Source organism: Pseudophryne corroboree, chromosome 5 (genome assembly GCF_028390025.1).
Source record: "Pseudophryne corroboree isolate aPseCor3 chromosome 5, aPseCor3.hap2, whole genome shotgun sequence".
NCBI lineage: Eukaryota > Metazoa > Chordata > Amphibia > Anura > Myobatrachidae > Pseudophryne > Pseudophryne corroboree.
In genome coordinates this window covers 545685643-545712432 of record NC_086448.1, presented here as the reverse complement: position 1 = coordinate 545712432, position 26790 = coordinate 545685643, and the positions used below count along the sequence as shown (strand labels likewise).

General features: G+C 49.3%; 1 protein-coding gene across 2 annotated transcripts in view; it reads left to right on the top strand.

Annotated features, from left to right (window-relative positions):
* NUP153 (nucleoporin 153) overlaps positions 1-26790 on the top strand; it is a 336682-nt gene that overhangs the window by 72266 nt on the left and 237626 nt on the right. For both annotated transcript variants that reach the window (XM_063923224.1, XM_063923223.1), the window contains exon 2: positions 7437-7665. In XM_063923224.1, the coding sequence (XP_063779294.1) occupies positions 7437-7665 (229 nt within the window). The remainder of the gene's footprint in view (positions 1-7436; positions 7666-26790) is intronic.

Sequence of the window (26790 nt, the reverse complement as noted above, 5' to 3'; positions counted from 1 at the left end):
ACAGAGAGAGGGGGGGAAACGGACAGAGAGAGGGGGGGAACGGACGGGAGAGAGGTAACGGGGGGAGAGAGGGAACGAGAGGGAAAGGGGGGAGGGGGAGACCGAGAGAGGGGATAGATGGAGGCAGAGGAAAGGGAGTGATTGAGAGAGGGGCTTGTACTACTGTAGCATTGCTTGAAGTCAGTGGTGTATATAATCTGGGGCTGCTACTGTGCATGGACACGGCTTCCAGTGCCTCTGCACATACCTCCGACGGACATTTGGCGCCGGGGACGGTCAGGACAGGGGTGTAATAGAAGTAGGCAAGGCTGTGAGAGCGGCCCCAGTCCTCCCCTTCCAGCCCGGTGTCCGTGTCAGCAGCAATATAGGGGGAGTTTAGATTAGTAAAATGGGTACAGTAAGACACAGGCAGCATTTGAGTGTGAGGAGAAGGAGTGCCGACCTTTTACTGGCCGGGAGACAGGACCCGAGTGACTGGCTGTGCAGTGGCCGTCTTCATACACAAGCTCTGGGACACTGGCTGTGGGCGGGCGAACAGGCGCAGCGCTGGTCGCAGCATTTAATGAGTCAGTGAGACTCATTGTAATGCCGTCCCTGAACCAGCCCCCACCGCGGGAACAGACAGCCCCCCTCTACCCACGCCACTTATAACCGCTTAAAGCAAGAGCTCTACCGTGAGATCACGGAGCACCCGACCCCCCTCTCACCGGCCACGGACCACTGGCAGCACTCAAGAAGCCAAACCCCCTCCCCAGCCGTGGGTTACCCACTGTCAAAGAGGATCGCTGCCACGGAGCTGCGCTGTCATGTCCTGACTGGCAAGGCTCCACCTCCTGTTTTTAAAGCCGGCCGCCACGCCAATCAATCTGCTAGGCTAGGGATTGGCTGCAGCGGAGCGCGTCCCAGGGGACTCGCGCATGTTGGAAAAGCGAGTCCCTGAACATCAATACCGGGTAAAAAACGTGCTATAGCGCGTTTTTGCGAACACTGCTGTCAGCAATATTCCTTCTGGGAGTCAACTGGGATGCAGACTTCAGCAGACCACTTCTCCATCCAGGGGAGTGGGGTTTCCATCTGGAGATGTTCAGGGAAATAACAGACCTTTGGGTTTTCCCAAAACGGACATGATGGCCTCTAGTCTCAACAAGAAGCTTTGACGCTATTGTTCCAGGTCGATGGTCCCACAAGATCCGTGTGTGTTCCAGTCTGTGTATCCTACACTTCCACTCCTTCCAAGAGTTCTAAAAGCTCATGAGAACGAAAGTTCAAATGTTCCTCATTGCTCCAAACTGACCAAGATGGGCTTGGTACGCAGCCCTTCTATTGCAAGAAGAGACAAGGCCTCTTCGGGAGGACCTGCTGCAACAGGGGCCATTCGCCTATCAAGACTTACCACGGCTACGTTTGACGGCGTGGAGGTTAAACGCCTTATACTAACTTGGAAGGCCTTCCGAACACTGTTATTCCTACCCTGATACAGGCTAGGAAAGGAGTAATGTCTAAACATTACCATCGTATCTGGAAATCAAGTGGGACTGTTTCTCCTCTTCCTGCAAGCAGGTGTGGATATGGGCCTGAGTTTGGGGACCTGTACAGGTGCAGATTTCGGCCCTATCCATTTTCTTCAAAACGATTGGCTGCCCTCCCTGAAGTGGTGGTAACGTGGTGTTGCAGTTCCTCCAATCGGATTGTTTACACCTCTACAAGAGGTTGAGGTTGAATTTCTTGCAAGGAAGGCTGTCACGTTGTTGGCCTTAGTTTCTGCTAGACGTGTGTCGGAGTTGGGGGTTTAGTCCTTTAAGAGCCCTTACTTAATCTTCCAGGAAGATGGAGCTGAGCTCCGGACACGTCAACAGTTTTTCTGTTATGGGTTGTGTCGGTATTTCATATCCACCAACCTATTCCGGTGCCAGTTGCTACTGACTCCTCAATTTCATCAGTCTTGGGATGTTATTAAGGCTTTGAAAATCTATGTGAAGAGGACTGCTCGTCACAGAAAATCAGACTGTTTGTCCTGTATGATCCCAAGAAAAATTTGGGTGTCCTGCTTCTAAGCTGACGATCTCTCGCTGGATCAGGTTCACTATCCAGCACGCGTATTCTACGGCAACTTTGCCGAGCAGCAACTTGGTCTGGGTCGAACACGTTTGCAAAGTTCTACAAGTTCGATACTTTGACTGAACTTGAGATCATCAGAAGCCAATCAGTTCTGCAGGAGCCTCCACGCTCTCCCTCCTGTTCTGGGAGCTTTGGTACATCCCCATGGTACTAATGTGGACCCCAGCATCCTCTACGACGTAAGAGAAAATGGGATTTTGGTTACCTACCGGTAAATCCTTTTCTCGTAGTCCGCAGAGGATGCCGGGCGCCCGCCCAGCGCTTCGTTTTCCTTCAATTCCTTCAATAGTTATCTAGTTCAGTACAACTTTGTTGGTTACATACTGCATTGTTACTTGGTAAGTAATGTTTCAGCGGTTGCTGAGTTTTCAAGCTAGTTAGCTTGATGTGCCTTGTATGTGTGATCTGATGTGAATCTCGCCACTATCTGTGTAAAATCCTTCTCAAAGTTGTACGTCTCCTCGGGCACAGTTTCTAGAGTGAGTCTGGTAGGAGGGGCATAGAGGGAGGAGCTAGCCCACACTCAAATTCTTAGTGCCAATGGCTCCTGGTGGACCCGTCTATACCCCATGGTACTAATGTTGACCCCAGCATCCTCTACGGACTACGAGAAAAGGATTTACCGGTAGGTAACCAAAATCCTATGTTCAGTCACCCCACGCCACTTAAATCCTTTGTGCTCTGTATTTACCGTCGCAAAACACAGGGGATTATTTGCTGGTTTTAGTGTTTGTCTGGCTATATTGTACTCGTACGTCCTAAGGTACATCCCATATGATGTCTGCTACACAGGGCGGGACATCCGCAGACGCTCCTGCATCATGCAGTGCTGTCATCATGGGTTTAACAGTGGGGGAAGTGTTGGCGGCTGGTTCAGGTGCTGGAGGGTCATACATCTCCCAGTCCGTCCGTGGCACCTGTGGTCAATCAGGACCCACCTTTGGCATCTTTTTCAAATATGCTGACTACGCTTGTAACGCGTCTTACGCCTCCTGTGCCATTACAGGCACATATTGTCCCTGTAGTTAATCCTCCATGGGCGGATACTTTGTCTACCCAGTTACAGCAATTAAATCAGACTTTGATTAGACAAAAGGCCACCCCACCTAAGCAGGCCATTTCTTCCTTACAATCCACCAATATTTCGGATAATTCTTCAGATGAAGATGGAGAATATACTGATCCGTCACACACTGATACAGTTGCTTCTGATGACAAATCTGCAACCCATGTTGATGTTCCTGACCTTGTGGAGGCTATCAAGCTGATTCTCCAAATTAATGATGACATTGAGCCTCTTGTTACATCTAAGAGACCTGATAAGTTTAAATGTCCGAAGGTTGCTTTAGTAGTTTTACCACATTCTGACCTTTTAATTGACATACGTCAGGAATCCTGGTCCTCTTCAGGGAATAAGTTTTCCTTGTCTTTAAAAGATGCTGACTCGTTATCCTATCCCTGCGGAGTTGAGTGAGAAGTGGGAAACTCATGTCGCCCGACTTGTGGCGTCATCTACTCTGCCTGTCACCTCGTTGAAGGAACCAGGCTCTGCCATTTGGACTTGCCACGGCACCTCGGATTTTCACCAAGGTCATGGCCGTGATGATGGCTTTCCTCTGTCATCAGGGAATCGGGATCCTGCCGTATCTGGACAACTTGCTGATTCTGGTGAACTCACAAGATGTCCTCCTCGGTCAACTGGAGATGTCTGTCCAATTCCTACAAGCCCACGGGTGGCTCATCAATTGAAAGAAGTCCTCGCTGATCTCTGCTCGGAGTATGGTGCCCTTGGGGGGGCGCTGCTGGACACAAACGGCCAAAGACTGTTTCTGTCTCCGGAGAATGTCCTGACACTTCAGGAAAAGTTCAGATGCTTCCTCTCTCACCAGAGAGTTTCGATACACTCGGCAATGCAAATACTAGGCCTCATGGTGTCTGCTTTCGACATGGTAGAGTACGCTCAATTTCATTCCCGCCCTCTGCAGAGCTTAATGCTTTCCAAATGGGACGGTCTGCTTTATTGGATCAGGTCTCAAATGATCTCCTTGACTCCGGAGGTTCGTTAGTTATTGAGCTGGTGGCTACAGGACCAACAGTTGAGCAGGGGTCATCCCTTCTGGATGTCCAACTGGGTCCTCCTGACAACGGACGCCAGTCTGCGAAGTTGGAGCAACACTCTCCAGGGTTGGTGGACCAGGGAGGAATCTCTACTCCAGATAAACATTCTGGAATTGCGGGCATTTTTCAATGCGTTGACACTGGAACTGCTTCTGGTACAGAACAGGCATGTTCAAGTACAGTCGGACAACTTCACCACGGTAGCATACATAAATCATCAAGGCGGCACTCGAAGCCGCATGGCAATGATTGAAGTGTCAAAAATCCTCTAATGGGCGGAACGCCATCTGCCAGCCATATCGGCAGTGTTAATTCCTTGAGTCCTCGAATCGCATTTCCTCAGTCGTCACGACGTGCACGCCGGATAGTGGAGTCTTCATCCCAAAGTCTTTCAACTCCTAGTGTACAAGTGGGGCCTACCAGATGTAGACCTGATGGCACCTCGACACAATCACAAGGTTCCGGTCTTCAGATCAAGGACAAGGGATCCTCAAGCAGCGTTCGTGGACGCACTGGCAATTCCATGGAACTTTGGGCTGCCATGCGTGTTCCCATCAGTGTCACTCCTGCCCAGGGTATTACGGAAGTTCAAACAAGGAGGAGGAATACTACTTCTAGACGCTCCAGCATGGCCCAGATGTCATTGGTTCTCAGACCCGCAGAGTCTCTCGATAGAGCGTTCTCTTCTACTCCCTTAACCCCCAGATGACCTCGTTCAGTGCCCTTGTGTCTACCCAGACCTGGCCAGACTGGCTTTGACGGCGTGGCTCTTGAAACGTCACTCCTGAGGGCCAAAGGTTTCTCTGAGGCGGTCATCCAAACTATGTTGAAGGACTTACTACTGGGTCTGAAACTTACTTCACCTGGTGTGCTGCTAAGAATTACTATGTATACTAGTTCATAACCTCACGGCCTCTGGCTTTTCTGCAACAGGGCCTGGATTTAGGCCTTCGTCTGGCCTCCCTCAAGGTTCATAATTCAAATTGCGTCTATTCCTGACGTTCATACCTTCACTCTGGGTGTCTAGCGGATACAACCTCCTTATGTCCCTCCTGTGGCTCCATGTGATCTATTTGTTGTCTTTAATGCCCTGCAAGTGTCTCTCTCTTTGAGCCTCTTGATTCTGTGGACCTGAAATGACTTATTAAGGTCCTGTTCTTGTTGGCTATTGCCTCTACTAGAAGAATGTCAGACTTGGGCGCTTTGTCCTGTTGGCCGCCCTTCCTGATATTTCATCGTGACCTGGCAGTTCTCCGTACTCACCCTGGTTATCTGCCTAAGGTGGTGTCATCTTTCCACCTTAACCAAGAGATTGTGGTTCCGGCCTTTATCTCTGCTGGTTTGTCTTCCAAAAAAAGGTCTTTGGATGTGGTACGGGCTCTCCGTATATATGTGGAGAAGACTGCCTCCATTCAAAGGTCTGATTCCCTCTTCGTACTGTTTGGTTTTCACAAACTGGGCTGGCCTGCAAACAAGCAAACTTTTGGCCAGATGGATTAGAATGGTGATTGCAAAGGCTTATTCGCAGGCTGGTCTCCCAGCTCCTGCTGCTATCAAGGCCCATTCTACTCTGTCTGTTGGACCTTCTTGGGCGGCTCGCCGTGGCGCGTCCGCAGAACAACTGTGCAAGACGGCTACGTGGTCCTCAGTGAACACGTTCATCAGGTTTAATGTCTTTGATACTTCCGCCTCCCAGGATGCTTCCTTTGGATGCCGGGTTCTTGTGCCCGCTACAGTGCGTTCCCTCCCTTGAGGAACTGCTTTAGGACACCCCCGATGTTGTTCCCCCGTGGAATACCAGTGTACCCCGCTGCAGAATAGGAGATTTATGGTAGATTTACCATTGGTAAATCTTTCTGCGAGGTACACTGGTTTCCACCAGACGCCCACCCGGAAGCACTTAGCTTCTTTTGAGTTTGTATGGCATTAGCCGATAGTCCCTTCTCCTCTCGTGAGAACGTGGTTCTATGTGACTAACATCTACCGTCTCTTTACCTGCTACTGCATTGGACTGGTTAACAAAACTGAGCTCCTGTGCACGGAGGAGGGGTTATATAGAGGAGGCAGTGCGGTGCATTCTGGGAACAGTCAAAGTTTTTTAGCCTGTTGGCGCCTCGGGTCCAGATCCAACTCTACACCCCAATGTTATTCCCTGTGGAATCCAGTGTATCTCGCAGAAGGATTTAACAATGGGAAGTCTACCATAAATCTCCTTTTCTAAGCTGTTCACTGAAGTAACATTAATGCCACTAAAATGTACTGTAATTGTTCAGATACTAAGGCCAATTCATCTTTATTGCTTATTAATTCTGTTAGGAGTGCAGTGATTTATTAGACCGGTACAATTGTTCATATTTTTGATGGTATCCTAATAGCTGCGTTGAGTTACCGCAGCTAAAAAAAATTCCCCTAGGGCTATCCTATTAGCCTAGTAAGCTGGCACTTTTTGGGGATTCTGAGCATGCAAAGCAGACTCACCGATGAGCAGCCCTAGTAGACCTGTTATCAGACATGGGTCCGCTATGTTATCACAGATCCCATGTGTTGTCTGCCGATAATGGGTGAGTTACCGCACTGTAAAAACGGGCTCTAAGTGGATAGCCCAATAGCATTATCAGGCTAAAAAGCTAGTTATTATCATGTGGTAACTCACCGCACCTAATAGAATACCGCCCTGTATCTTGCAACTGTAGAAAGTGGGGTAGATTATAGTACACAAAGCTTGTCACTGTGGCTCTACTACTGATGGTCAGTAGATGTGTGAACAGCTGTATCTGTATGTGGTTCTGACTTCTGTGTCTCTGGCTTTGCCACATGAATGTGTTTGAGCATATTATGTGAATCTGTCTTAAGGCACAATGCCAGCTATTGTAAATGTGTTTCATACAGTGTTATGCTTAAAAAACCCTTATGAAAATATTTGAAATGAATGGCTGTGACTTGATTATAAAGCAGGCTTTCATTTTTTTTTTCTGTGAAGAGCTTATCGTGAATGGATACATTGCTCTTTCTAGACAACATTTGCTGTAGTATCTGTTTAATGCTTTCTGTGTAGTTTTTTTGTTTTCTTTGGTCAATTCAACATTCTCTACACTACAACATTCAGTGTAGTGTAGAGAACATTTTACCCCTCACTGAATTCTAAAATGTCTTCAGTTGTAATTTGGTGTGATATTAAAGTGCTGTAATATTATCTACAGGGTATCATCAGCCGTGTGACGGATACTGTAAAGAGCATTGTTCCAGCTTGGTTGCAAAAATATTTTAACAAGGATGATGAGGTGCCTGGTAGATCTCGGAGCACAAATGAAGTGGAAGAACATATGGAAAATAGAGAGAATGATGTTGATAACCACATCTATGAAGAGGAAGATGGACCCTCATCTGCTGATGGCAGAGTCACTCCGGAGCCAGTAAGGATTCAAGAAGGTGAGTTTGTGTATCATACCAAGGTTTTTTTTAATATCCTGTGTTTTGGTTTGGATCTTGGAAACTATTTGCAAAGCTTTTCCAAGTATGGGGTCAGTCCATTTAGGTGCAAGTTGGGTCCTGCAAGCAGTTCTCACTGCGAACTCGCACAGTGCATTGCACTTGGGAGAGAATTCAATTATCTCTCCCAGAGGCTGCCACTAGATGGCACCTAATAGAGCAGTTTAATTAGGTTGAGCCCTATGTGTCCTGGTACTTATTGTGATTTACACTGTCTCCTCATACATCTAGCAATAAGCCATGTATTGTGAGATGCCTGGCATAAGTAAGCTGCTAGGTCCCATGCAACTCTGATACTCTGATAATATATATATATATATATATATATATATATATATATATATATATATATATATATATATATTTATTTATTTTCTCTGACGTCCTAGTGGATGCTGGGAACTCCGTAAGGACCATGGGGAATAGCGGCTCCGCAGGAGACTGGGCACAAATAGAAAGCTTTAGTACTACCTGGTGTGCACTGGCTCCTCCCCCCATGACCCTCCTCCAAGCCTCAGTTAGATTTTTGTGCCCGAACGAGAAGGGTGCACACTAGGGGCTCTCCTGAGCTTCTTAGTGAAAGTTTTAGTTTAGGTTTTTTATTTTCAGTGAGACCTGCTGGCAACAGGCTCACTGCATCGAGGGACTAAGGGGAGAAGAAGCGAACTCACCTGCGTGCAGAGTGGATTGGGCTTCTTGGCTACTGGACACCATTAGCTCCAGAGGGACAGCTCACAGGCCCAGCTCTGGAGCTCGGTCCCGGAGCCGCGCCGCCGGCCCCCTTACAGAGCCAGAAGCAAGAAGAATCCGGCAAATCGGCGGCAGAAGACATCCTGTCTTCCACAAGGTAGCGCACAGCACTGCAGCTGTGCGCCATTGCTTCTCAGCACACTTCACACTCCGGTCACTGAGGGTGCAGGGCGCTAGGGGGGGCGCCCTGAGCAGCAATAGAAACACCTTGGCTGGCTAAAAATACATCACATATAGCTCCTGGGCTATATGGATGAATTTTAACCCCTGCCAGATTTTCACAAAAAAGCGGGAGAAAGGCTCCGCCCCCTTCTCGGCGGCCTATCTCCTCAGCACACAGGCGCCATTTTCCCTCACAGCTCCGCTGGAAGGACGTCTCCCTGACTCTCCCCTGCAGTCCTGCACTACAGAAACAGGGTAAAAAAGAGAGGGGGGCACTGATTGGCGGGTGATAAACAATACAGCAGCTATAAGGGAGAAATACTTATATAAGGTTGTCCCTATATCTATATATAGCGCTCTGGTGTGTGCTGGCATACTCTCCCTCTGTCTCCCCAAAGGGCTAGTGGGGTCCTGTCCTCTATCAGAGCATTCCCTGTGCGTGTGCTGTGTCGGTACATTTGTGTCGACATGTATGAGGAGGAAAATGATGTGGAGGCGGGGCAATTGCCTATAATAGAGATGTCACCCCCTAAGGAGTCGACACCTGAGTGGATGGCTTTATGGAAGGATTTACGTGACAGTGTCAGCTCCTTACAAAAGACGGTTGATGACATGAGACAGCCGACTAATCAGCTGGTCCCTGTCCAGGCGTCTCAAAAACCATCAGGGTCTCTAAAAAGGCCGTTACCTCAGATGGTGGATACTGACGTCGACACGGATACTGACTCCAGTGTCGACGGTGAGGAGACAAACGTGACTTCCAGTAGGGCCACACGTTACATGATCACGGCAATGAGAGAGGTGTTAAACATTTCTGATACTGCAAGTACCACTAAAAAGGGTATTATGTGGGGTGTGAAAAAACTACCTGTAGTTTTTCCTGAATCAGACGAATTAAATGAGGTGTGTGATGAAGCGTGGGTTTCCCCCGATAAAAAACTGATAATTTCAAAAAAGTTATTAGCATTATACCCTTTCCCGCCAGAGGTTAGGGCGCGTTGGGAAACACCCCCTAGAGTGGATAAAGCGCTCACACGCTTATCAAAACAAGTGGCGTTACCGTCTCCTGATACGGCCGCCCTCAAGGAACCAGGTGACAGAAAACTGGAGAATATCCTTAAAAGTATATACACACATACTGGTGTTATACTGCGACCAGCAATTGCCTCAGCCTGGATGTGCAGCGCTGGGGTGGCTTGGTCGGATTCCCTGACTGAAAATATTGATACCCTGGATAGGGACAGTATATTGTTGACTATAGAGCATTTAAAAGATGCATTTCTATATATGCGAGATGCACAGAGGGATATTTCCACGCTGGCATCAAGAGTGAGTGCGCTGTCCATTTCTGCCAGAAGAGGATTATGGACGTCGACAGTGGTCAGGTGATGCGGACTCTAAACGGCATATGGAAATATTGCCTTATAAAGGGGAGGAGTTATTTGGGGTCGGTCTATCGGACCTGGTGGCCACGGCAACTGCTGGGAAATCCACATTTTTACCCCAGGTAACCTCTCAACATAAGAAGCCGTCTTATCCGGCTCAGTCCTTTCGTCCCCATAAGGGCAAACGGGCAAAAGGTTCCTCCTTTCTGCCCCGGGGCAGAGGAAGGGGAAAAAAGACTGCAACAAGCAGCCACTTCCCAGGAACAAAAGCCCTCCCCCGCTTCTGCCAAGTCCTCAGCATGACGCTGGGGCCTTACAAGCCGACTCAGACACGGTGGGGGCCCGTCTCAAGAATTTCAGCGCGCAGTGGGCTCACTCGCAAGTGGACCCCTGGATCCTGCAAGTAGTATCCCAGGGGTACAAATTGGAGTTCGAGACGTCTCCCCCTCGCCGGTTCCTGAAGTCTGCTTTACCAACGTCTCCCTCCGACAGGGAGGCAGTATTGGAGGCAGTTCACAAGCTGTATTCCCAGCAGGTGATAATCAAAGTACCCCTCCTGCAACAAGGGAAGGGGTATTTCTCTAACGTCCTAGTGGATGCTGGGGACTCCGTCAGGACCATGGGGAATAGCGGCTCCGCAGGAGACAGGGCACAAAAAGCAAGCTTTTAGGATCACATGGTGTGTACTGGCTCCTCCCCCTATGACCCCCCTCCAAGCCTCAGTTAGGTTTTTGTGCCCGTCCGAGCAGGGTGCAATCTAGGTGGCTCTCATAAAGAGCTGCTTAGAAAAAGTTTTTTAGGTTTCTTATTTTCAGTGAGTCCTGCTGGCAACAGGCTCACTGCTACGAGGGACTTAGGGGAGAGAAGTGAACTCACCTGCGTGCAGGATGGATTTGCTTCTTAGGCTACTGGACACCATTAGCTCCAGAGGGATCGAACACAGGCCCAGCCATGGAGTCCGGTCCCGGAGCCGTGCCGCCGACCCCCCTTGCAGATGCCGAAGTTGAAGAGGTCCAGAGGTCCGGAAACAGGCGGCAGAAGACTTTTAGTCTTCATAAGGTAGCGCACAGCACTGCAGCTGTGCGCCATTGTTGTCGGCACACTTCACACCAGCGGTCACTGAGGGTGCAGGGCGCTGGGGGGGGCGCCCTGGGCAGCAATGTATAATACCTTTTTCTATGGCTAAAATACATCACATATAGCCCTTGAGGCTATATGGATGTATTTAACCCCTGCCATATATCGCAAACTCCGGGAGAAGAGCCCGCCGTTTTAGGGGGCGGGGCCTATTCTCCTCAGCACACAGCGCCATTTTCCTGCTCAGCTCCGCTGTGAGGAAGGCTCCCAGGACTCTCCCCTGCACTGCACTACAGAAACAGGGTAAAACAGAGAAGGGGGGCATATTTTGGCGATATTTTTATATATTAAGCGCATATAACAGAAACAACACCTTTTTAGGGTTGTTTATATACATTTTTATAGCGCTTTGGTGTGTGCTGGCAAACTCTCCCTCTGTCTCCCCAAAGGGCTAGTGGGGTCCTGTCTTCGATAAGAGCATTCCCTGTGTGTCTGCTGTGTGTCGGTACGTGTGTGTCGACATGTATGAGGACGATGTTGGTGTGGAGGCGGAGCAATTGCCGGTAATGGTGATGTCACCCCCTAGGGAGTCGACACCGGAATGGATGGCTTTAATTATGGAATTACGTGATAATGTTAGCACGCTGCAAAAGTCAGTTGACGACATGAGACGGCCGGAAAACCAGTTAGTACCTGTCCAGGCGTCTCAGGCACCGTCAGGGGCTGTAAAACGTCCCTTACCTCAGTCAGTCGACACAGGTACCGACACAGATGAATCTAGTGTCGACGGTGAAGAAAGAAACTTATTTTCCAATAGGGCCACACGTTATATGATCACGGCAATGAAGGAGGCTTTGCATATCTCTGATACTGCAGGTACCTCAAAGGGGGGTATTATGTGGGGTGTGAAAAAACTACCTGTAGCTTTTCCAGAATCAGAGGAATTGAATGACGTGTGTGATGAAGCGTGGGTTAACCCCGATAGAAAACTGCTAATTTCAAAGAAGTTATTGGCATTATACCCTTTCCCACCAGAGGTTAGGGCGCGCTGGGAAACACCCCCTAGGGTGGATAAGGCGCTCACACGCTTATCAAAACAAGTGGCGTTACCGTCTCCAGATACGGCCGCCCTCAAGGATCCAGCTGATAGGAGGCGGGAAACTACCCTGAAGAGTATATACACACATACTGGTGTTATACTGCGACCAGCAATAGCCTCAGCCTGGATGTGCAGTGCTGGGGTGGTGTGGTCGGATTCCCTGACTGAAAATATTGATACCCTGGATAGGGACAGTATTTTATTGACTATAGAGCAATTAAAGGATGCTTTTCTTTATATGCGAGATGCTCAGAGGGATATTTGCACTCTGGCATCGAGAGTAAGTGCGATGTCCATATCTGCCAGAAGAAGTTTATGGACGCGACAGTGGTCAGGTGATGCGGATTCCAAACGGCATATTGAAGTATTGCCGTATAAAGGAGAGGAATTATTTGGGGTCGGTCTATCGGATCTGGTGGCCACGGCAACAGCCGGAAAATCCACTTTTTTACCTCAGGTCACCTCCCAACAGAAAAAGACAGTCTTTTCAGCCGCAGTCCTTTCGTTCCTATAAGAACAAGCGGGCAAAAGGACAGTCATATTTGCCCAGAGGCAAAGGAAGGGGTAAGAGGGTGCAGCAAGCAACTACTTCCCACGAACAGAAGCCCTCCCCGGCTTCTACAAAGCCCTCAGCATGACGCTGGGGCTGTGCAAGCGGACTCAGGGGCGGTGGGGGGTCGACTAAAGATTTTCAGCACACAGTGGGCGCGCTCACAGGTGGACCCTTGGATCCTGCAGGTAGTATCTCAGGGTTACAAGTTGGAATTCGAAAAGTCTCCCCCTCGCCGGTTCCTAAAGTCTGCTTTACCAACGTCTCCCTCAGAAAGGGCGACGGTATTGGAAGCCATTCACAAGCTGTATTCTCAGCAGGTGATAGTCAAGGTACCCCTCCTACAACAGGGAAAGGGGTATTATTCCACACTATTTGTGGTACCGAAGCCGGACGGTTCGGTAAGACCTATTCGAAATCTGAAATCCTTGAACCTGTACATACAGAAATTCAAGTTCAAGATGGAGTCACTCAGAGCAGTGATAGCGAATCTGGAAGAAGGGGACTTCATGGTGTCCCTGGACATAAAAGATGCTTATCTGCATGTCCCAATTTACCCTTCACACCAAGGGTATCTCAGGTTCGTGATACAAAACTGTCATTATCAGTTTCAAACGCTGCCGTTTGGTTTGTCCACGGCACCTCGGGTCTTTACCAAGGTAATGGCCGAAATGATGGTTCTTCTACGAAGAAAAGGCGTATTAATTATCCCTTACTTGGACGATCTCCTGATAAGGGCAAAGTCCAGAGAACAGCTGGAAGTCGGAGTAGCACTAACCCAAGTAGTGCTTCAACAACACGGGTGGATTCTGAATCTTCCAAAATCTCAATTGACCCCGACGACACGTCTGCTGTTCCTGGGAATGATTCTGGACACTGTTCAGAAAAAGGTGTTTCTCCCGGAGGAGAAAGCAAGGGAGTTATCCGAACTTGTCAGGAACCTCCTAAAACCAGGAAATGTGTCAGTACATCAATGCACAAGAGTCCTGGGAAAGATGGTGGCTTCTTACGAAGCAATTCCTTTCGGCAGATTCCACGCACGAATATTTCAGTGGGATCTGCTGGACAAATGGTCCGGATCGCATCTGCACATGCATCAGCGGATAACACTGTCACCAAGAACAAGGGTGTCTCTTCTGTGGTGGTTGCAGAGTGCCCATCTGTTAGAGGGCCGCAGATTCGGCATACAGGACTGGGTCCTGGTGACTACGGATGCCAGCCTACGAGGCTGGGGAGCAGTCACACAGGGAAGAAACTTCCAGGGCGTGTGGTCGAACCTGGAGACGTCTCTTCACATAAATATACTGGAGCTAAGAGCGATTTACAATGCTCTAAGCCTGGCAAAACCGCTGCTTCAGGGTCAGCCGGTGTTGATCCAGTCGGACAACATCACGGCAGTCGCCCACGTAAACAGACAGGGCGGCACGAGAAGCAGAAGAGCAATGACAGAAGCTGCAAGGATTCTTCGCTGGGCGGAAAATCATGTCATAGCACTGTCAGCAGTGTTCATTCCGGGAGTGGACAACTGGGAAGCAGACTTCCTCAGCAGACACGACCTCCACCCGGGAGAGTGGGGACTTCATCCAGAAGTTTTCCACATGATTGTGAACCGTTGGGAAAAACCAAAGGTGGACATGATGGCGTCCCGCCTCAACAAGAAACTGGACAGATATTGCGCCAGGTCAAGAGACCCTCAGGCAATAGCTGTGGACGCTCTGGTAACACCGTGGGTGTACCAGTCCGTGTATGTGTTTCCTCCTCTGCCTCTCATACCAAAGGTACTGAGAATTATACGGCTACGGGGAGTAAGAACAATACTCGTGGCTCCGGATTGGCCGAGAAGGACTTGGTACCCGGAACTTCAAGAGATGCTCACGGAAGAGCCGTGGCCTCTACCGTTAAGAAGGGATCTGCTTCAGCAGGGACCTTGTATGTTCCAAGACTTACCGCGACTGCGTTTGACGGCATGGCGGTTGAACGCCGGATTCTAAAAGAAAAGGGCATTCCAGAGGAAGTTATTCCTACCTTGATTAAAGCCAGGAAGGAAGTGACCGCACAACATTATCACCGCATTTGGAGAAAATATGTTGCGTGGTGTGAGGCCAAGAAGGCCCCAACGGAGGAATTTCAATTGGGTCGATTCCTACATTTCCTGCAGGCAGGATTGTCTATGGGCCTCAAATTGGGGTCTATTAAGGTTCAAATTTCGGCCTTATCGATTTTCTTCCAGAAAGAATTGGCTTCAGTGCCTGAAGTACAAACCTTTGTCAAAGGAGTACTACATATACAGCCCCCGATTGTGCCTCCAGTGGCACCGTGGGATCTCAACGTAGTTTTGGATTTTCTCAAATCCCATTGGTTTGAGCCGCTCAAATCGGTAGATTTGAAGTATCTTACATGGAAAGTAACCATGCTACTGGCCCTGGCTTCAGCCAGGAGAGTATCAGAGTTGGCGGCTTTATCGTACAAAAGCCCATATCTGATTTTCCATTCGGACAGGGCAGAACTGCGGACGCGTCCTCAGTTTCTGCCTAAGGTGGTTTCGGCTTTTCACTTGAACCAGCCTATTGTGGTGCCTGCGGCTACTAGCGACTTGGAGGACTCCAAGTTGCTGGACGTTGTCAGAGCATTGAAAATATATATTTCAAGGACGGCTGGAGTCAGAAAATCTGACTCGCTGTTTATCCTGTATGCACCCAACAAGATGGGTGCTCCTGCGTCTAAGCAGACGATTGCTCGTTGGATCTGTAGCACAATCCAACTTGCACATTCTGTGGCAGGCCTGCCACAGCCTAAATCTGTAAATGCCCACTCCACAAGGAAGGTGGGCTCATCTTGGGCGGCTGCCCGAGGGGTCTCGGCATTACAACTTTGCCGAGCAGCTACGTGGTCAGGGGAGAACACGTTTGTAAAATTTTACAAATTTGATACTCTGGCTAAGGAGGACCTGGAGTTCTCTCATTCGGTGCTGCAGAGTCAGCCGCACTCTCCCGCCCGTTTGGGAGCTTTGGTATAATCCCCATGGTCCTGACGGAGTCCCCAGCATCCACTAGGACGTTAGAGAAAATAAGAATTTACTTACCGATAATTCTATTTCTCATAGTCCGTAGTGGATGCTGGGCGCCCATCCCAAGTGCGGATTGTCTGCAATACTTGTACATAGTTATTGTTACAAAAATCGGGTTATTATTGTTGTGAGCTGTCTTTTCAGAGGCTTCTTCGTTGTTATCAAACTGTTAACTGGGTTCAAATCACAAGTTGTACGGTGTGATTGGTGTGGCTGGTATGAGTCTTACCCGGGATTCAAGATCCTTCCTTATTGTGTACGCTCGTCCGGGCACAGTACCTAACTGAGGCTTGGAGGGGGGTCATAGGGGGAGGAGCCAGTACACACCATGTGATCCTAAAAGCTTGCTTTTTGTGCCCTGTCTCCTGCGGAGCCGCTATTCCCCATGGTCCTGACGGAGTCCCCAGCATCCACTACGGACTATGAGAAATAGAATTATCGGTAAGTAAATTCTTATTTATTCCACGCTGTTTGTGGTACCGAAGCCGGACGGCTCGGTGAGACCAATTTTAAATCTGAAGTCTTTGAACACTTACATACAAAGGTTCAAATTCAAGATGGAGTCACTCAGAGCAGTGATCGCGAACCTGGAAGAGGGGGACTATATGGTGTCTCTGGACATCAAAGATGCCTACCTCCATGTCCCCATTTACCCTTCTCATCAAGGGTACCTCAGGTTTGTAATACAAAACTGTCACTATCAGTTTCAGATGCTGCCGTTTGGATTATCCACGGCACCTCGGGTCTTTACCAAGGTAATGGCCGAAATGATGATTCTTCTTCGAAGAAAAGGCGTTTTTATTATCCCTTACTTGGACGATCTCCTGATAAGAGCAAGATCCAGAGAACAGTTGGAAGTCGGTGTAGCCCTATCTCAGGTAGTGCTACGACAGCACGGCTGGATTCTAAATATCCCAAAATCGCAGCTGGTTCCGACAACACGTCTTCTGTTCCTAGGGATGATTCTGGACACAGTCCAGAAAAAGGTGTTCCTTCCGGAGGAGAAAGCCAGGGAGTTATCCGAACTGGTCAGAAACCTCCTGAAACCGGGGCAAGTCTCAGTGCATCAATGCACAAGAGTCTTGGGAAAGATGGTAGCTTCCTACGAAGCGATTCCATTCGGCAGATTCCACGCAAGAACGTTTCAGTGGGATCTGCTGGACAAATGGTCCGGATCGCATCTTCAGATGCATCAGCGGATAACCCTGTCTCCAAGGACAAGGGTGTCTCTTCTGTGGTGGTTGCAGAGGGCTCATCTTCTAGAGGGCCGCAGATTCGGCATTCAGGACTGGGTCCTGGTGACCACGGATGCCAGCCTGAGAGGCTGGGGAGCAGTCACACAAGGAAGAAATTTCCAGGGCTTGTGGTCAAGCCTGGAGACATCACTTCACATAAATATCCTGGAGCTAAGGGCCATCTACAATGCTCTAAGCCTAGCACGACCTCTGCTTCAAGGTCAGCCGGTGCTGATTCAGTCAGACAACATCACGGCAGTCGCCCACGTAAACAGACAGGGCGGCACAAGAAGCAGAAGGGCAATGGCAGAAGTTGCAAGGATTCTTCGCTGGGCGGAAAATCATGTGATAGCACTGTCAGCAGTGTTCATTCCGGGAGTGGACAACTGGGAAGCAGACTTCCTCAGCAGGCACGACCTCCACCCGGGAGAGTGGGGACTTCACCCAGAAGTCTTCCACATGATTGTGAACCGTTGGGAAAAACCAAAGGTGGACATGATGGCGTCGCGCCTCAACAAAACACTAGACAGGTATTGCGCCAGGTCACGGGACCCTCAGGCAATAGCTGTGGACGCTCTGGTAACACCGTGGGTGTACCATTCAGTGTATGTATTCCCTCCTCTGCCTCTCATACCCAAGGTACTGAGAATCATAAGAAGGAGAGGAGTAAGGACTATACTCGTGGCTCCGGATTGGCCAAGAAGGACTTGGTACCCGGAACTACAAGAGATGCTCACGGAGGACCCGTGGCCTCTACCTCTACGAAGGGATCTGCTCCAGCAGGGACCATGTCTGTTCCAAGACTTACCGCGGCTGCGTTTGACGGCATGGCGGTTGAACGCCGGATCCTGAAGGAAAAAGGCATTCCGGATGAAGTCATCCCTACCCTGATCAAAGCCAGGAAGGATGTAACCGTGCAGCATTATCACCGTATTTGGCGTAAATATGTTGCGTGGTGCGAGGCCAGGAAGGCCCCTACAGAGGAATTTCAACTGGGTCGTTTCCTGCAAACAGGATTGTCTATGGGCCTAAAATTAGGATCAGTTCAGACGTTTGTCAAAGGGGTGCTGCATATACAGCCTCCTTTTGTGCCTCCAGTGGCACCTTGGGATCTCAATGTGGTTTTGGGGTTCCTAAAATCACATTGGTTTGAACCACTCACCACTGTGGACTTAAAGTATCTCACATGGAAAGTGGTAATGCTATTGGCCCTGGCTTCAGCCAGGCGCGTGTCAGAATTGGCGGCTTTATCCTATAAAAGCCCTTACCTAATTTTTCATACGGACAGGGCAGAATTGAGGACTCGTCCTCAATTTCTCCCTAAGGTGGTTTCAGCGTTTCACCTGAACCAGCCTATTGTGGTACCTGCGGCTACTAGGGACTTGGAGGACTCCAAGTTACTGGACGTAGTCAGGGCCCTGAAAATATACGTTTCCAGGACGGCTGGAGTCAGAAAATCTGACTCGCTGTTTATCCTGTATGCACCCAACAAGCTGGGTGCTCCTGCTTCTAAGCAGACTATTGCTCGTTGGATTTGTAATACAATTCAGCTTGCACATTCTGTGGCAGGCCTGCCACAGCCTAAATCTGTAAAAGCCCATTCCACACGGAAAGTGGGCTCATCTTGGGCGGCCGCCCGAGGGGTCTCGGCTTTACAACTTTGCCAAGCAGCTACTTGGTCAGGGGCAAACACGTTTGCTAAATTCTACAAATTTGATACCCTGGCTGAGGAGGACCTGGAGTTCTCTCATTCGGTGCTGCAGAGTCATCCGCACTCTCCCGCCCGTTTGGGAGCTTTGGTATAATCCCCATGGTCCTTACGGAGTTCCCAGCATCCACTAGGACGTCAGAGAAAATAAGAATTTACTTACCGATAATTCTATTTCTCATAGTCCGTAGTGGATGCTGGGCGCCCATCCCAAGTGCGGATTGTCTGCAATACTTGTACATAGTTATTGTTAACTAATTCGGGTTATTGTTGTAGTGAGCCATCTTTTCTAGAGGCTCCTCTGTTTATCATACTGTTAACTGGGTTCAGATCACAGGTTGTACGGTGTGATTGGTGTGGCTGGTATGAGTCTTACCCGGGATTCAAAATGCTTCCTTATTGTGTTCGCTCGTCCGGGCACAGTATCCTAACTGAGGCTTGGAGGAGGGTCATGGGGGGAGGAGCCAGTGCACACCAGGTAGTACTAAAGCTTTCTATTTGTGCCCAGTCTCCTGCGGAGCCGCTATTCCCCATGGTCCTTACGGAGTTCCCAGCATCCACTACGGACTATGAGAAATAGAATTATCGGTAAGTAAATTCTTATTTTTTTTTAACATTGCAATGCGACTAGGATGTTCCAGGAGACTCTGCTGATTAATTTGATATTTTGTGTGTGACTGAGACTGTATATGGCGCATAAAAAAAGTGTTATTGGAAACAAGCTGCAGCTGTTTTGGCGTGAGTGCAGCAAAGATGAAGACCTACAGTATCTGTGCAATACTCAAGTTTTCAAGACTACTTTCAGCCATCGTATAGCACAAACATGAGCCCTTAATCTGTGGCCCTGAAATAAATAAAATACGGTATAGTTCACCAGCCTCTACAGTGGTTAAATTACTGGATTGCGCTTGTGCCATTGTAGCGGAGTTCTGTCTGAATATATTACCACTCAGTAGGTTCCCCATTCCTTATCTCAGTCGCCAAGCTTTCCGGTCAGACTTATGGAGTTCTGTTAATGCTGTAATAATTGCATGATGGCGAGGGGGGTGGTATATTTTGTCATTATTCAGTGCTGGTTATGACTACATTGTGGTATGGCTAGGTTTGAATTTTGGGAACGTATGTATGTATGTATGTATGTATGTATAATTTTGCTCAAAAAATAAAGGGAACACTTAAACAACATATCCTAGGTATTAATAAATGAAATATTCATATTAAATACTTTTCTCTGACGTCCTAGTGGATGCTGGGAACTCCGTAAGGACCATGGGGATTAGCGGCTCCGCAGGAGACTGGGCACAAAAGTAAAAGCTTTAGGACTACCTGGTGTGCACTGGCTCCTCCCCCTATGACCCTCCTCCAAGCCTCAGTTAGATTTTTGTGCCCGGCCGAGAAGGGTGCACACTAGGGGCTCTCCTGAGCTTCTTAGTGAAAGTTTTAGGTTTTTATTTTCAGTGAGACCTGCTGGCAACAGGCTCACTGCCTCGAGGGACTAAGGGGAGAAGAAGCGAACTCACCTGAAGTGCAGAGTGGATTGGGCTTCTTAGGCTACTGGACACCATTAGCTCCAGAGGGACCGAACACAGGCCCAGCCTCGGAGCTTGGTCCCAGAGCCGCGCCGCCGGCCCCCTTACAGAGCCAGAAGCAAGAAGAGGTCCGGAAAAATCGGCGGCAGAAGACTTCGGTCTTCAACAAGGTAGCGCACAGCACTGCAGCTGTGCGTCATTGTTACTCAGGCACACTTCACACTCCGGTCACTGAGGGTGCAGGGCGCTAGGGGGGGGCGCCCTGAGCAGCAATGTAAAACACCTTGGCTGGCATAAATACACCACATATAACCCCCAGGGCTATATGGATGTATTTTAACCCCTGCCAGAACTTGCAAAAAAGCGGGAGAAAAGGCCACCGAGAAGGGGGCGGAGCCTATCTCCTCAGCACACAGGCGCCATTTTCCATCACAGCTCCGCTGGAAGGACGTCTCCCTGACTCTCCCCTGCAGTCCTGCACTACAGAAAAGGGTAAAAAAGAGAGGGGGGGCAATAATTTGGCGCAGTTTTGAGAATACAGCAGCTATAAAGGAAAAGCACATTTTATAGTGGTATTCCTGTTTATATATAGCGCTCTGGTGTGTGCTGGCATACTCTCCCTCTGTCTCCCCAAAGGGCTAGTGGGGTCCTGTCCTCTATCAGAGCATTCCCTGTGTGTGTGCGGTGTGTCGGTACGATTGTGTCGACATGTTTGAGGAGGAAAATGAGATGGAGGCGGAGCAATTGCCTATTATACAGTTGTCACCCCCTGGGGAGTCGACACCTGAGTGGATGAGCTTATGGAAGGAATTGCGTGACAGTGTCAGTTCGTTACGACAGACAGTTGACGACATGAGACAGCCGGCTACTCAGCTTGTGCCTGTCCAAGGGTCTCAAACGCCATCAGGGGCTTTAAAACGCCCGTTACCTCAAATGGCAGACACAGACACGGATACTGACTCCAGTGTCGACGATGATGAGACAAACGTGACTTCCACTAGGGCCACACGTTACATGATTGAAGCAATGAAAAATGTATTGTATATCTCTGATAATACAAGTACCACTAAAAAGGATATTATGTTTGGTGAGAAAAAACTGCCTGTAGTTTTTCCTGTATCCAAGGAATTAAATGAAGTGTGTGATGAGGCGTGGGTTTCCCCCGATAAAAAACTGATAATTCCTAAAAGGTTATTGGCATCGTACCCTTTCCCGCCAGAGGATAGGGCACGTTGGGAAACACCCCCTAGGGTGGATAAAGCGCTCACACGTTTGTCAAAACAGGTAGCACTACCCTCTCCTGATACGGCCGCCCTAAAGGAACCTGCCGATAGAAAGCTGGAGAATATCCTAAAATGTATATACTCTCACACGGGTGTTATACTGCGACCAGCAATCGCCTCAGCCTGGATGTGCAGTGCGGGCCTCGCGTGGTCGGATTCCCTGACTGAAAATATTGATACCCTAGATAGGGACAGTATATTACTGACTATAGAGCATTTGAAGGATGCATTTCTATATATGCGTGATGCACAGAGGGATATTTGCCGACTGGCATCAAGAGTTAGCGCGCTGTCCATTTCTGCTAGAAGAGGTTTATGGACGCGGCAGTGGTCAGGTGATGCGGATTCTAAAAGGCACATGGAAGTATTGCCTTATAAGGGGGAGGAGTTATTTGGGGTAGGTCTATCAGACCTGGTAGCCACGGCAACTGCTGGAAAATCCACATTTTTACCCCAGGTAGCTTCTCAACCTAAGAAGACGCCGTATTATCAGGCGCAGTCCTTTCGGCCCCATAAGGGCAAGTGGGCAAAAGGCGCCTCATTTATGCCCCGTGGCAGAGGGAGAGGAAAAAGGCTGCAACAAACAGCCAGTTCCCAGGAACAAAAGCCCTCTCCCGCCTCCGCAAAGTCCTCAGCATGACGCTGGGGCTTTACAAGCAGACACGGTGGGGGCCCGTCTCAAGAAGTTCAGTGCGCAGTGGGCCCACTCGCAAGTGGACCCCTATATCCTCCAAGTGGTATCTCAGGGGTACAAATTGGAATTCGAGACGTCTCCCCCTCGCCGTTTTCTAAAGTCTGCTTTACCGACGTCTCCCTCAGACAGGGAGGCAGTATTGGATGCCATTCACAAGCTGTATTCCCAGCAGGTGATAATCAAGGTACCCCTCCTACAACAGGGAAAGGGGTACTATTCCACACTATTTGTGGTACCGAAGCCGGACGGCTCGGTGAGACCAATTTTAAACCTAAAATCCTTGAACACTTACATACAAAGGTTCAAATTCAAGATGGAGTCACTCAGAGCAGTGATTGCAAACCTGGAAGACGGGGACTATATGGTGTCTCTGGACATCAAAGATGCTTACCTACATGTCCCAATTTGCCCTTCTCACCAAGGGTACCTCAGGTTTGTGGTACAGAACTGTCACTATCAGTTTCAGACGCTGCCGTTTGGATTGTCCACGGCACCCCGGGTCTTTACTAAGGTAATGGCCGAAATGATGATACTCCTTCGAAGGAAGGGAGTTTTAGTTATCCCTTACTTGGACGATCTCCTGATAAGGGCAAGATCCAGGGAATAGTTGGAAGTCGGGGTAGCACTATCTCAGATAGTGCTGCGCCAGCACGGTTGGATTCTCAATATTCCAAAATCTCAGCTGCTCCCGACTACCCGACTCCTATTCCTAGGGATGATCCTGGACACAGTCCAGAAAAAGGTGTTTCTCCCGGAGGAGAAAGCCAGGGAGTTATCCGAACTAGTCAGAAATCTCCTAAAACCAGGCCAAGTCTCAGTGCATCAATGCACAAGGGTCCTGGGAAAGATGGTGGCTTCTTACGAAGCAATCCCATTCGGCAGATTCCACGCAAGAACCTTCCAGTGGGATCTGCTAGACAAATGGTCCGGGTCGCATCTTCAGATGCATCAGCGGATAATCTTGTCACCAAGGACAAGGGTGTCTCTCCTGTGGTGGTTGCAGAGTGCTCATCTTCTAGAGGGCCGCAGATTCGGCATTCAGGACTGGGTCCTGGTGACCACGGATGCCAGCCTGAGAGGCTGGGGAGCAGTCACACAAGGACGAAATTTCCAGGGCTTGTGGTCAAGCCTGGAGACATCACTCCACATAAATATCCTGGAGCTAAGGGCCATCTACAATGTTCTAAGCCTAGCAAGACCTCTGCTTCAAGGTCAGCCGGTGCTGATCCAGTCAGACAACATCACGGCAGTCGCCCACGTAAACAGACAGGGCGGCACAAGAAGCAGGAGGGCAATGACAGAAGTTGCAAGGATTCTTCGCTGGGCGGAAAATCATGTGATAGCACTGTCAGCAGTGTTCATTCCGGGAGTGGACAACTGGGAAGCAGACTTCCTCAGCAGACACGACCTCCATCCGGGGGAGTGGGGACTTCACCCAGAAGTCTTCCACATGATTGTGAACCGTTGGGAAAAACCAAAGGTGGACATGATGGCGTCCCGCCTCAACAAAAAACTGGACAGGTATTGCGCCAGGTCAAGGGACCCTCAGGCAATAGCTGTGGACGCTCTGGTAACACCATGGGTGTACCAGTCAGTGTATGTGTTCCCTCCTCTGCCTCTCATACCCAAGGTACTGAGGATCATAAGAAGGAGAGGAGTAAGGACTATACTCGTGGCTCCGGATTGGCCAAGAAGAACTTGGTACCCGGAACTTCAAGAGATGCTCACAGAGAAGTGGCCTCTACCTCTAAGAAAGGACCTGCTCCAGCAGGGACCATGTCTGTTCCAAGACTTACCGCGGCTGCGTTTGACGGCATGGCGGTTGAACGCCGGATCCTGAAGGAAAAAGGCATTCCGGGTGAAGTCATCCCTACCCTGATCAAAGCCAGGAAGGATGTAACCGTGCAACATTATCACCGGATTTGGCGTAAATATGTTGCGTGGTGCGAGGCCAGGAAGGCCCCTACAGAGGAATTTCAACTGGGTCGTTTCCTACATTTCCTGCAAACAGGACTGTCTATGGGCCTAAAATTAGGGTCCATTAAGGTTCAAATTTCGGCCCTGTCGATTTTCTTCCAGAAAGAACTGGCTTCAGTTCCTGAAGTTCAGACTTTTGTCAAGGGGGTACTGCATATACAGCCTCCTTTTGTGCCTCCAGTGGCACCTTGGGATCTCAATGTAGTTTTGGGTTTCCTAAAATCACATTGGTTTGAACCACTCTCCACTGTGGACTTAAAATATCTCACTTGGAAAGTGGTAATGTTGTTAGCCCTGGCTTCAGCCAGGCGTGTCTCAGAATTGGCGGCTTTATCCTATAAAAGCCATTACCTAATTTTTCATACGGACAGGGCAGAATTGAGGACTCGTCCTCAATTTCTCCCTAAGGTGGTTTCAGCATTTCACTTGAACCAGCCTATCGTGGTGCCTGCGGCTACTAGGGACTTGGAGGACTCCAAGTTGCTGGACGTAGTCAGGGCCCTGAAAATATATGTTTCCAGGACGGCTGGAGTCAGGAAATCTGACTCGCTGTTTATCCTGTATGCACCCAATAAGCTGGGTGCTCCTGCTTCTAAGCAGACTATTGCTCGTTGGATTTGTAGTACAATTCAGCTTGCACATTCTGTGGCAGGCCTGCCACAGCCTAAATCTGTAAAAGCCCATTCCACAAGGAAGGTGGGCTCATCTTGGGCGGCTGCCCGAGGGGTCTCGGCGTTACAACTTTGCCGAGCAGCTACTTGGTCAGGGGCAAACACGTTTGCTAAATTCTACAAATTTGATACCCTGGCTGAGGAGGACCTGGAGTTCTCTCATTCGGTGCTGCAGAGTCATCCGCACTCTCCCACCCGTTTGGGAGCTTTAGTATAATCTCCATGGTCCTTACGGAGTTCCCAGCATCCACTAGGACGTCAGAGAAAATAAGAATTTACTTACCGATAATTCTATTTCTCATAGTCCGTAGTGGATGCTGGGCGCCCATCCCAAGTGCGGATTGTCTGCAATACTTGTACATAGTTATTGTTACAAAAATCGGGTTATTATTGTTGTGAGCCATCTTTTCAGAGGCTCCTCTGTTATCATGCTTTTAACTGGGTTCAGATCACAGGTTGTACGGTGTGATTGGTGTGGCTGGTATGAGTCTTACCCGGGATTCAAAATCCTTCCTTATTGTGTACGCTCGTCCGGGCACAGTATCCTAACTGAGGCTTGGAGGAGGGTCATAGGGGGAGGAGCCAGTGCACACCAGGTAGTCCTAAAGCTTTAAGTTTTGTGCCCAGTCTCCTGCGGAGCCGATAATCCCCATGGTCCTTACGGAGTTCCCAGCATCCACTACGGACTATGAGAAATAGAATTATCGGTAAGTAAATTCTTATTTATTCTTTACATAGTTGAATGTGCTGACAATAAAATCACACACATTATCAATGGAAATCAAATTTATTAACCCATGGAGGTCTGGATTTGGATTCACACTCAAAATTAAAGTGGAAAAACACACTACAGGCTGATCCAACTTTGATGTAATGTCCTTAAAACAAGTCAAAATGAGGCTCAGTAGTGTGTGTGGCCTTCACGTGCCTGTATGACCTCCCTACAACGCCTGTGCATGCTCCTGATGAGGTGGCGGATGGTCTCCTGAGGGATCTCCTCCCAGACCTGAACTAAAGCATCCGCCAAGTCCTAAACAGTCTGTGGTGCAACATGGCATTGGTGGATGGAGCAAGACATGATGTCCCAGATGTGCTCAATTGGATTCAGGTCTGGGGAACGGGCGGGCCAGTCCATAGCATCAATGCCTTCGTCTTGCAGGAACTGCTGACACACTCCAGCCACATGAGGTCTAGCATTGTCTTGCATTAGGAGGAACCCAGGGCCAACCGCACCAGCATATGGTCTCACAAGGGGTCTGAGGATTTCATCTCGGTACCTAATGGCAGTCAGGCTACCTCTGGCGAGCACATGGAGGGCTGTGCGGCCCCCCAAAGAAATGCCACCCCACACCATTACTGACCCACTGCCAAACCAGTCATGCTGGAGGATGTTGCAGGCAGCGGAACGTTCTCCTTGGGGTCTCCAGACTCTGTCATGTCTGTCACATGTGCTCAGTGAGAACCTGCTTTCATCTGTGAAGAGGACAGGGCGCCAGTGGCGAATTTGCCACTCTTGGTATTCTCTGGCAAATGCCAAACGTCCTGCAGGGTGTTGTGCTGTAAGCACAACCCCCACCTGTGGACGTCGGGCCCTCATACCACCCTCATGGAGTCTGTTTCTGATCGTTTGAGTAGACACATGCACATTTGTGGCTTGCTGGAGGTCATTTTGCAGGGCTCTGGCAGTGCTCCTCCTGTTTCTCCTTGCACAAAGGCGGAGGTAGCGGTCCTGCTGCTGGGTTGTTGGCCTCCTCCACGTCTCCTGATGTACTGGCCTGTGTCCTGGTAGCGCCTCCATGCTCTGGACACTACGCTGACAGACACAGCAAACCTTCTTGCCACAGCTCGCATTGATGTGCCATCCTGGATGAGCTGCAC